This window comes from Ranitomeya imitator, chromosome 2, assembly GCF_032444005.1.
Source record: "Ranitomeya imitator isolate aRanImi1 chromosome 2, aRanImi1.pri, whole genome shotgun sequence".
In the NCBI taxonomy this organism is placed as follows: Eukaryota; Metazoa; Chordata; class Amphibia; order Anura; family Dendrobatidae; genus Ranitomeya; species Ranitomeya imitator.
Window position 1 is genome coordinate 227,627,215 of NC_091283.1, and position 11,750 is coordinate 227,638,964.

General features: G+C 46.2%; 1 protein-coding gene across 3 annotated transcripts in view; it reads left to right on the forward strand.

Moving 5' to 3' along the window:
- Positions 1 to 10,619, forward strand: part of GLA (galactosidase alpha) — a 104,804-nt gene extending 94,185 nt beyond the window's left edge. For 2 of the 3 annotated variants that reach the window (XM_069748667.1, XM_069748668.1), the window contains exons 5-7: positions 4,219 to 4,380; positions 5,584 to 5,781; positions 7,862 to 10,619. In XM_069748667.1, coding sequence (XP_069604768.1) covers positions 4,219 to 4,380; positions 5,584 to 5,781; positions 7,862 to 8,134 — 633 coding nt within the window. In that variant the 3' untranslated portion in view covers positions 8,135 to 10,619. The remainder of the gene's footprint in view (positions 1 to 4,218; positions 4,381 to 5,583; positions 5,782 to 7,861) is intronic. The other variant, XM_069748669.1, reaches the window with a different exon arrangement.
- The last annotated feature ends 1,131 nt before the right edge of the window (positions 10,620 to 11,750 follow it).

Consider the following 11,750-nt stretch of genomic DNA (forward strand, 5'->3'; position numbering starts at 1 on the left):
TGCAAGGCTCGGCGTCCTCTTCCTTCTATGCATGGCTCGGCGTCCTCCCCCTTGTATGCAAGGCTCGACGTCCTCTTCCTATGCATGGCTCGGCGTCCTCCCCCTTGTATGCAAGGCTCGGCGTCCTCTTCCTTCTATGCATGGCTCGGCGTCCTCCCCCTTGTATGCAAGGCTCGGCGTCCTCTTCCTATGCATGGCTCGGCGTCCTCCCCCTTGTATGCAAGGCTAGGCATCCTCCCCCTTCTATGCATGGCACGGCGTCCTCCCCCTTGTATGCATGGCTGGGCGTCCTCCCCCTTGTATGCATTGCTCGGTGTCCTCTTCCTTCTATGCATGGCTGGGCGTCCTCCCCTTCCTCCCCCTTGTATGCATGGCTGGATGTCTTCCCCCTTCTATGCATGGCTCAGCGTCCTCCTCCGTCCTCCCCCTTGTATGCATGGCTCAGCGTCCTCCTCCGTCCTCCCCCTTGTATGCATGGCTCCGCGTCGTCCTCCGTCCTCCCCCTTGTATGCATGGCTCCGTGTCCTCCCCATCATACTCACCCTCTTCGTGCGGTCCTGCGCGTCCCTGCATCTCCATTGTTTGGCGCCGGCAGCTCTCCTCTCTCGGTCATGTGGCACCACTCATTAAGGTAATGCCTAAAGGAGTATAGGCCTATAGGAGTGGAGATGCATACATATTCATTAACTTAATGAGCGGTACCACATGACCGCTGAGCAGAAGATAGGAGAGCAGCCGGTGACGGACAATGGAGATGCAGGGACGTGCAGGACCGTGCGAGGAGGGTGAGTATGATGTCACAGCCGCCGGCTCCTGCTGCTGCTCCCCCTACCCCGTCGGCTGTCTGGCAATGACTCGTGTATAAGCCGAGGGGGGGCATTTTCAGCACACAAAAATGTGCTGAAAATCTCGGCTTATATATGAGTATATATGGTATTTTAGTGGTGCAAAAAAAAATAAAAATTTGTGGCGCTTTCACCATTTTCCGAGATATGAAACCTTTTTATTTTTTGACCAATGAAGCTGTAGTATGATGGTTTGTTTTTTTGGGGGGGTGAGATGACGTTTTTATTAGTACCATTTTGGGATAGATATGACTGTTTGCAGCATTTTTTGTGGAATTGTGGCAACTAGAAAAATTTAATTTTGGCATTCTTGAATTTTTGCCGTTTACGGTGTTTACCGATCGGGTTAATTGTGTTTAGATTTTGATGGATCTGACTTTGATGGAACACGGCGATACCAAATGTGTATTTTTTTTTTTTCATATCTTTATTTTCACTAGCGGGAAAGACGGGTGCTTTGAACTTATTTATTTATTTAGCAAATAACTTAAGCATCTCTGCATATGGCAGAAATCACGGTCTCCTGTGAAGCCCGGACAAAGGAGCTCCGTAATGACAGTTATGAAGGTACCGGCTGCCATGTGCCATGACAACCCATTGGCGACCTGCGATCACATCACGGGCTGACTGGCGGAAGTAAGCACACGCTCGCTTGTTGGCGCAAGTTAAATGCCGCTGTCAGAGGTTGACAGCAGAATTTAACAGGTTAACAATCGCAGACGGAGCTCTAGAGAAGTGTTTTTGTTGAACTGTACTGAACTCGGTTGTTATATCCTGAGCAGCCGAAGATACTGAACACCATGTTGTTTTCTTTTCCTGTTTTGGGCAAAGGGCCGTGTTTATTTTTCAGTTTGCACTGGTTTATGCCACGTGTATATAGTAAGCCAGTTTGATTTAAAGAAACAGTGTACCTGTGTATACCTCCGAGTGAGCCGATCTGTCACAGGGTGTGTGCACTTGTATCTGTATGTGTTTGCTGCCCTCGTGTGGCCATTTATTGATACTACACCTCTAACGATTTGGCGTTGTGATGATAATTTCTAATTTCTATAGTGCCAAAATACAGCAGCATGTAAATGTTTGGGCACCTCTGATCAAAATTACTGTTATAGTTAACAGTTAAGTAAGTTTAAGATGAAATGATCTCTTAAAGACCTAGTTAAAGTTGAAGCATTTTCTTTGTATTTTAAGCAAACAAAAATGCTCAAATCACTCAAAATTACAAAAAGGAAAATGAGCCGATGCAAAAGTTCGTGTACCCTGCATTGTTAGTACCTGATAACACCCCCTTTTGCGAGTATCACAGCTTGGTCTTCCAGACCTTATCTTGGCCTACACTGTTCCTGGTAACGGACATTTCTTAATTACATTTCGACCTGAGGAAAGGGCAAGTTGAAAATGCTTTGCTATATTCTTATCGCCTTCTCCTGCGTTGTCGCCTCCACCATTTTCATGTTCAGAGTGCCAGGCAGCTGTTTAGGAGAACACATGGCTGCTGTTTTGTGGCACAAGGTTAGAGGAGGCTGGGTTTCTACAAAGCTGGGAGATTTTGAACACCTGGCCTTTCCTAACAATGGTAGTAACCAAGTCATACCCCCAGCAGGCTAAATAAGGTCTGAAACCTTGGTCAGTTATCTGAGCTCACAAATCTCCAAGGGTGCCCAAACTTTTACATGCCACTGTATCTCGCAGCAGTTTACATTGTATAGGGGATTTGTGCAGACAGTAAAGACCACTCCGCGTCTGCAGCATCGCCACCTGGTAAGTTATCCTGACATTTCACCACCACCTACGCCGCTGCCATTATTAGAGATACTACAATATATATGTTACCTTTCTACTATAGGCTGCATTCAGTACATTCCTCTAGCCTATGTCCTCCACCCAAGGGGTATGTTGTCATACGTTATTCACACCATGTTGATGCACCGCTATTACCTGCTCATTTAGTGCACCTATCCCCATTGTATTTCAGATACTAATACCAATTATCTTAGTTCACCCGTCTTCATGGGTGTAAATACTCACCACTCTACCACTCACAGTACGGTACGTATTTTTGTCCAGTGTCCATCATCTTTCACAACTGTGCCCGGATTCACTTCTCCACAATTTTCTTTTTCCCATTGAACTTCGTTATTGCCATGCAATATTTGTATATACTTTATTTTATGTATTTTTCTATATATTTTTTTTTTCCATTTATTAATTTTGTAATATCATCTGTATTCACAGTAACTGATGAAGGTCGCTGTTTATGACCGAAACGTTTTACTGTTACTGTATTACCGCTTGGAATGGAATAAAACCACTTGCATAGAAAGAGTTGAGTGCCAGGTTCTTGTTACATATGTCAGTAAGGTTTGGGAACCTACCTTGGCACCACGCTATTGAGCTGTGCACATGTCTATTAGAGTGTTGTCGTTGAGGCAGGTGGCGTCATTGTAGCGGGCAGTGTTGTCGTTGAGGCAGGCGGCGTCATTGTGGCGGGCAGTGTTGTCGTTGAGGCAGGCGGCGTCATTGTGGCGGGCAGTGTTGTCGGTGTGGCAGGCGGCATTGTCATTGTGGCAGGCAGTGTTGTCATTGAGGCAGACAATGTTGTCGTTGAGGCAGGCGGTGTCATTGTGGCGGGCGATGTTGTCGTTCAGGCAGGCGGTGTCATTGTGGCGGGCAATGTTGTCGTTGAGGCAGACGGTGTCATTGTGGTGGGCAGTGTTGTCGTTGAGGCAGGCGGTGTCATTGTGGCGGGCAATGTTGTCGTTGAGGCAGGTGGTGTCATTGTGGCGGTCAATGTTGTCGTTCAGGCAGGCGGTGTTGTCATTATGGCGGGCAGTGTTGTCGGTGTGGCAGGCGACGTCATTGTGGCGGGCAGTGCTGTCGTTGAGGCAAGGCGGCGTTGTCATTGGAGCGGGCAGTGTTGTCGTTGAGGCAGGCGGCGTCATTGTGGCGGGCAGTGTTGTCGGTGTGGCAGGCGGCATTGTCATTGTGGCGGGCAATGTTGTCATTGAGCCAGGCAGCGTTGTCATTGTGGCGGGCAGTGTTGTCGGTGTGGCAGGCGGCATTGTTATTGTGACGGGCAATGTTGTCGTTGAGGCAGGCAGCGTTGTCATTGTGGCGGGTGGCTTTGTCGGTGTGGTGGTCAACTACGTTGTAATTTGCATATACACAATAACGATTATTTTGCTCTGTGATTCATCCATCCTTGCGTCTTGGATTTCTTTGCTGCGTATATCCGTTTCCAGGTATGAGGTGCTAGGACCTTCTTTGGGAAGGAGGAGTGACCATTCCCTCGTCAGCCTGAGTGATGATCACACGCACCCCTCACCATCGTTTGCAGAATTAGTTTCCATTCTTCCACTTTTCCGCCCTGTAGGTGAATTACACTGAAGTCGCCGAGTACTGTAACTCCTGGAGAAATTTTGATGATATTCAGGACTCTTGGACAAGTGTGAAGTTTGTGATGGATTTCACTGCAGCTTTACAGGAGGAGCTGGTTCCTGCCGCCGGGCCGGGAGCCTGGAACGACCCCGACATGGTCAGCACATAGCGGCTTATTAAGTAATTCACTCTCTTCAGATCTCCCAGAATCTATTTCTTGTTCCTTCAAGGAACCCGTCAGCAGGATGTCGCCTCCCCCATATATTCATATGTGCATGTAGCTCTCACTAAGATCAGTCCTGCAAAGCCGTTACCTAGAAGGTCCATTACTTTGAATCAATATGTAAATGAGGCTAAAGTGCTTTCAACTTGTGGAAGCACTTCCCAAGCCTCTTTTAGGCTAGTTTCACACTAGCGTTTATCCGGGCTGCGGAGGGATGCGGACTTCCTCCGTGAAGCCCCGCCCACTCCTGCGCCTCTTCGTTCAGCTCCGCCTATGGCGGCGTGCGGACCCTATCTTTAACATTGGGTACGCAGGCCATGCCGCTGTATGCGGATGCCACCGCATGCGTCGTTTTGACGGTGCGGCATCTGCACGAAAATGCAACATGTTGCGTTCGGCGCAGGTCGTCACACCATCAAAACGCCGCATGCGGCGGCATCCGCGTACAGCGGCATGGCCTGCGTACCCAGTGTTAAAGATAGGGTGCGCACGCCGCATGCAGCCATAGGCAGAGCTGAATGAAGAGGCGCGGCAGTGGGCGGGGCTTCACTGAGGAAGTCCGCAGCCTGGATAAACGCTAGTGTGACACTAGCCTTACTCTTGTTTTTTTCTTTTTACACTCGGTGCCGCCGACGCTGCCTCTTCCTTCCTGCCTGTCCACTCGTTTGCTTGAAACCACACAACCAATGATCTATCAGTCAAGTAGGAGGAGGCAGGACTTAGCGTGAAATAGAGCTGGAGTGACAGAGGGTTGGGAAGTGCTTCCACGTGTCAAAAGCACATTGTTCTCATTTGCATATTGATTCAAATACAGATTTCTCCGTAATGGAGGCACAGACCGGTCATGTAAAGTTGTTTCTGGACTCAGAGTGACATGCACATACTGTATAAATAGTTTGGGAAGGGGACATCCTGCTGGCAGATTTCCAAGCTTCAGGTTACTGAGATACTAATATGCTGAAAAACTGACCATAAACGGCCCTTTTATAAAATTGCTGCCGCAATAAAGCAGAAATAATCTGAAAATCTCTGTAAATGTCCGATATCTTTTCATCTACATCTCATTACAACCTGACTTGTTCTCCCTTTCATCATTGTGTTGTCTTCATAACGATTTCTTTTTTTGTTATTTTGCAGCTTGTGATCGGTAACTTTGGCTTAAGTTGGGAGCAAGAAGTCACACAAATGGCTCTCTGGTCCATCATGGCGGCTCCATTACTAATGTCTAATGATTTGCGAGATATCAATCCGAGATCCAAAGCCCTTCTGCAAAACCAGGAGGTGATTGCAATTAACCAAGACCCCCTGGGTGCTCAGGGATACAGAGTGCTGAAGGTAATGTAGGATGGAGCGCGCTGTGAGACCAACCTGTGTAATCCAACCAGATTAATAGGACTACATTGTTTACTTTATTTCTAGGCGTTTTCTGATTTATACAGATTATCAGCAAGCCCCTTCCATCCAATGAGGGGTTGAATAGAGCGCTGCGGGTCGCACAAGTGTCCTGCTGCTCCAGTCACGTTGTAGGGCAGTAATGCGTCAGGGCAATTTATGGCCAGGGCTTTATTCAGCACCCCTTGGTTGTGGACACAGGACGTCCCTTTGGGAGATTGATGGGGACCTGAGTGGCTGGACTGACGCCAATCTAATGTTGGGCAAGCCATTTGATATGGGAGCACTAGCCAATAGATTGTCGGAGACAATATAGATCCGGCATGTCCGATTTCTAAATGCCGGTCGCTTGGTGTCCTGGAGATCCACTGCCAGTAGAGATGTCTGCCTTTAGCTTTCTCATAGAGAGGACATGTGCACGTCTATGTATGGGAGAGACGGCTGTCGGTAGAGCGTTCTATCAGCGTATTGTATGACCGGCAGCTCTCTCTCTGTGTATGGGGCCTTAACATTATCAGCATCCAGTGAATTGGTGATTATTTGTATGAAGTGGAACATCCATCTAACATAATTAGCTCCTAGCTCTACGAAGTGTTTCTACGCCTTTTGTCTACAAAACTTTTATTTCTACAAGTAAAAAAAGCAAAAAAATTTGGTATAGAACATGCTCTCTAAATTGAAAGATTTCTCAGCGAGCATGCACCACTGTTGTGAATTCTGCTCTTGGGCTCCCTCCGGTGGTTGTTGATGGTAATGCAGTTGTGCCTGGGCGGCAGTCCTGGACAGGTGTTTCTGCTAATTGCAAATCTGACTGGGGTATTTAGCTTTGCAGGACTCATTAGTCCTTGCCAGTTGTCAATGTTCTATTGGAAGTATTGGTTCTCTGCCTGGCCTCTCCTGCTTGCTGTCATTTCAGCTAAAGATAAGTGTCTGCTTCATTTTCTTAGGCACACAGGCTGTGTGTCTATTTTCTGTGTTGTTCATAGTTTCTATTTTGTTCCAGCTTAGACTGTCCTGTTGTTTTCTCAGTCTGGTTGGATTCGCTGGAGTCGCAGATATACTCTCCACATCTTTAGTTAGGTGGTGGAGTTTTTGTATTTTTCTGCTGTGGATATTTTGTAGTTTTTTTACTGACCGCTTAGTGTTCTGTACTATACTTTCCTATCTAGGTAGAAGTGGCCTCCTTTGCTAATCCTGTTTTCCGCCTGCGTGTGTCTTTTCCTCTCCTACTCACCGTCATTATTTGTGGGGGGCTGCCTATCCTTTGGGGGTCTACTCCGAGGCAAGATAGTTTTCCTATTTTCCATCTTTAGGGATATTTAGTCCTCTGGCTGTGTCGAGGTGTCTAGGTCTGGATAGGCACACCCCACGGCTACTTCTAGTGTCTGTGATAAGATCAGGGTTTGTGGTCTGTATAGTTACCACTACTCCAGCGAAGGTTTTTTCATGCTGTTCAAGGTCGCCTGATCATAACACACCACCAAAGAAACTGAGCCAGCCACCCCTCCGGGAGTCCTAATAATGGCCGAGGGCGAGCGATCCTGGGTCCACCGTTTGTATCGTAGTAAATAAGGGGAAAAGCTACTGCACTACAGAGTCACATGCATCATCTCAGAGAGGGCTCACTGGCGGGCCTGCCTCACAGAAGGCTCGCTGGCGGGCGTGCCTCACAGAAGGCTCGCTGGCGGGCTTGCCTCACAGAAGGCTCGCTGGCGGGCTTGCCTCACAGAAGGCTCGCTGGCGGGCTTGCCTCACAGAAGGCTCGCTGGCGGGCTTGCCTCACAGAAGGCTCGCTGGCGGGCTTGCCTCACAGAAGGCTCGCTGGCAGGCTTGCCTCACAGAAGGCTCGCTGGCAGGCTTGCCTCACAGAAGGCTCGCTTGCAGGCTTGCCTCACAGAAGGCTCGCTGGCAGGCACACACGCCTCACAGATGATGTGTAAATGGAGTGCGCTGTTTTTGACATTTATTAGACATTTAGTATTTTTGTTCAATAATGGAACTTAATATAAATGTCTTCTTCCAGGTGGATAATTTTGAATTGTGGGAAAAGCCCCTTACTGGAGGATCTGTGGCAGTGTCTGTGACGAATCGCCAAGAGATAGGCGGTGCTCGCCGGTTCACCTTGTCGCGCGGCGTGCTCTGGAAAGGACTAGCTTGTAAAGACAAGTGTTACGTGACGCAGCTGCTCCCCACACGATACGAGTACGGGAGCTTTAATGGAACTTTCGTCGTACAGCTATCAGTGAACCCTTCGGGCACCGTATTGTTGAGGGTCAACAAAGGTCCAACTGTGTAAAGAGGACCTGGCACCTGCTAAAAAAAATAGATTAAAAGGAACCTGTCTTGTCCTCAGACGCGATTAGGTTAATAGCGTTATAGTGCTTTCCACACACCTTATTAAAAACGCGCCTACCTTGAGAAAATTAATTTTGTTCCTCCCAGTCGCTGAAGGCTTTTAGTCATAGAGATGTGGCCGGAGCGGTGACAGTCACTGCTTAGTACACAATGAGTGGTGGCTGTAAGAACTCCACTGTAGTTTGTATCAAAGTAGAAACAGAGCGGAAGCTTTGTGCCAATAAAAACACTGAATTTTATTAACAATACAATAAAAAATTCTAATAAAGTCCAATAACACTCAGTGGGGATACATGAGACAGAATATACTGTCTGCTAAGGAAAATACGTACAAAACACCTATCAATAATCAAATGATCCCAAGTAATTGCAGGTAAGACCCAACAGCAATCAATGAGGCATAAATAATAAACCGCTGTATATGCAGTAAGACCATAATTATGTCATAATGCAAAAATGCCTAAGATATGTGGGCTGAAGATAATATGCCTAAAGGCCAATATAAGCAATTATATGCCACATGCCACAGCGTTAGCAAAGGATACAGTGGGATAAACATATAATAATAAAATGTATGTTGGCATACAAAAACGCCTAACACAGGGAATATGAAGGCCCTAGAGATCCTTAAATGGTGTTACTATATTTATCCATATAATGGCTGCAAAGTGCGTGCGTTTCGCGGTTAAGCTTCATCCAGGGGGATAGACTATCCCCCTGGACAAAGCTTAACTGCGAAACGCGCGTCGGGGCCCATCTACTGATCTGCTTTCTCAGGTAAATACACCTCTCCCTATGCCTTGCACTTTAGCACTACATGCACTTTGCAGCCATTATATGGATGAATATAGTAACACCATTTAAGGATCTCTAGGGCCTTCATATTCCCTGTGTTAGGCGTTTTTGTATGCCAACATACATTTTATTATTATATGTTTATCCCACTGTATCCTTTGCTAACGCTGTGGCATGTGGCATATAATTGCTTATATTGGCCTTTAGGCATATTATCTTCAGCCCACATATCTTAGGCATTTTTCCATTATGACATAATTATGGTCTTACTGCATATACAGCTGTTTATTATTTATGCCTCATTGATTGCTGTTGGGTCTTACCTGCAATTACTTGGGATCATTTGATTATTGATAGGTGTTTTGTACGTATTTTCCTTAGCAGACAGTATATTCTGTCTCATGTATCCCGAGTGTTATTGGACTTTATTAGAATTTTTTATTGTTTTGTTAATAAAATTCGATGTTTTTATTGGCACAAAGCTTCCGCTCTGTTTCTACTTTGATATTTGCTTTAATTTGGAAGTGCCTCAGACATAGGCCATTGTTTTGGATATCCACTGTAGTTTGATTGACAGCTCTGTCATCAACACATATGTGCACTGTAAGCTGTCTAGTGTGCCGCTGCATGCTTATAGCTGCTGTTAACAGTGCTGTGAGCGATGACTGCAGCTGTTCTGGCACATGTCTATGACTGAAAGCCAGTGGCTCCCAGGACGAATAAAGTTCATTCTCAGTACAGCGGAAGGACAGCATTGTATCGCTGTTTACTCGCAGATTACCCTATATCTGCTGGTTAAAAGCATTTGAGGAAATGACAGGGTGCTTTCACATGGCTTGTAAAAATCCCTGAGCTCCCCTGATTCTGCTGCTCTTTTCTGTTTTGTCCTGTGTTGCTCCATTGCAGAGATATTCACATTTGTCGCTTTTAGAGCGCAGTGTGTGACATCTCTGCTTGTAGTGCTACTGAGCATTTCTTCATAGCCTACACCCCTGACTCCCAGACACGTCAAATCACAGCACAGCCGTACCGGAGACTGCTAGATCAGCTGCCGAGCAGTGTTGACAGCTTTTGCGAGGGAGGGGTAAAAGCACACTCTGCCAGAGAAGACTCTGAAGAAACACCCAGTTGAAAAATGATCAGAGATGTCACATACTGCACAGCAAAAGAATCAAATGTGAATATCTCTGCAATGCAGCGTCGCAGCAGAAAACAGAAAAGAGCGTCAGAATCAGGGGAGCTCAGAGACTTTTACAAGGTATTTCACTCAATTTATTTAGCAAATAATACGTCCTCTTTACAGGCCATGTACTGCAGGGGTGTCAAACTGCATTCCTCGAAGGCCGCAAACCATGCGTGTTTTCAAGATTTCCTTAGCTTTGCACAAGGTGCTGTAATCATTATGTGTGTAGGTGATTAAATTATCACCTGTGCAGTACAAGGAAATCCTGAAAACATGACCTGTTTGCAGCCCTTGAGGAATGCAGTTTGACACCCCTGATGTACTGTACACTGTCACATAAAATTTTCTTTATTATTCATTTGCTTCCTAAATGCAAAGTTAAGCAACTTACAAAAATTCTTCACTAAAAGTCCTTAAGCTGAATGATTTAATAAAAATGTTCTAAATCCGTCAGATCTCCTCGTCTCTTCTCTCCGTGTTGGGGTTTGTGCAGTCAGATTTTCTGACTGTATGCTGCCAAATGAATTGTGCATAAACTGAAGTAAGCAAATTTGCAAAAGCAAAGAATTGTAACCCGCACGACTATCCTCCATTCTTCGGATCAGACCTACATGTTTAAGATAATGCACACATGGGGGACGTGGCCTGACCTGAATGGTGTAGGACGCAGGTTCAGTGAGCTCTGAAGGAAACCCTAACAACGCTACTACAATGCGACAAGAAGATTTTGCTATTCATCTTTTTTATTCTGGACTTTTATTGAAATCGGTTAATTTTTGCCTAGGTTGTAGGCTTTTGTTGGTTACCTCATATCTGATCTGAGGCAACACTTTTGCAACGTGATAAGAAGTGTGTTTATTCATTTTTGCATTTGTTCTTAGATGTTATACTAAGTCCCAGGATCATTTTAAGACTAATTTCATCAAAATCGGTCTATTTTTTCCTGAGCTATCAGATTTTACAAAGTGCGCCACATAGACACTGCGGGTGAGCTAACAGCTGATCGCTAACTGACAGCCGCCATTTTACAGGACTTCACTTCTGCTGATAATAAAGAAGATAGCTTTGTGTGACAGGAGGGACCCGTTATTTTAATGAAAATCAAGGAAGGTATATCCAGCCGAGATCGCTGTTTGCGCAGCAATAGCTGATCTCTGGCTGCTATCCACTATCTAGTGGTGCTGCAGCCTGAAAACCGTGGTACCGGAGCCCTGCTTGGATAGCTGAGTGGAAAACACCGGCGGCTTCTTGTGGTTTGATGAAGCGTCGGACACTGTAACTTTAGTGCATGGTGAATCGGCGGATCGTGATCTTCTGTGCCTTTCCTTGAAGCATCAGAAATAAAGATCAAGAGAGGGTGAGAAGGGGAGAGGTGACCTAGGTAATATATTACCGTGACCGCTAGCCTCACTGAGTCTCTTCTCCTCCCCCCTCTCCTAGCTTAGCCATGGCGATTAGCTGATTACCGGCTGCCGCCCGATAAAGGGTTGTTAGGAGCCTTTATCTGGACTAAAGGACCCTGTTTGCCATTTGAGTCACTGCTTTGCTACTAAACGGCTCAAGTGAAACTACTATCGGC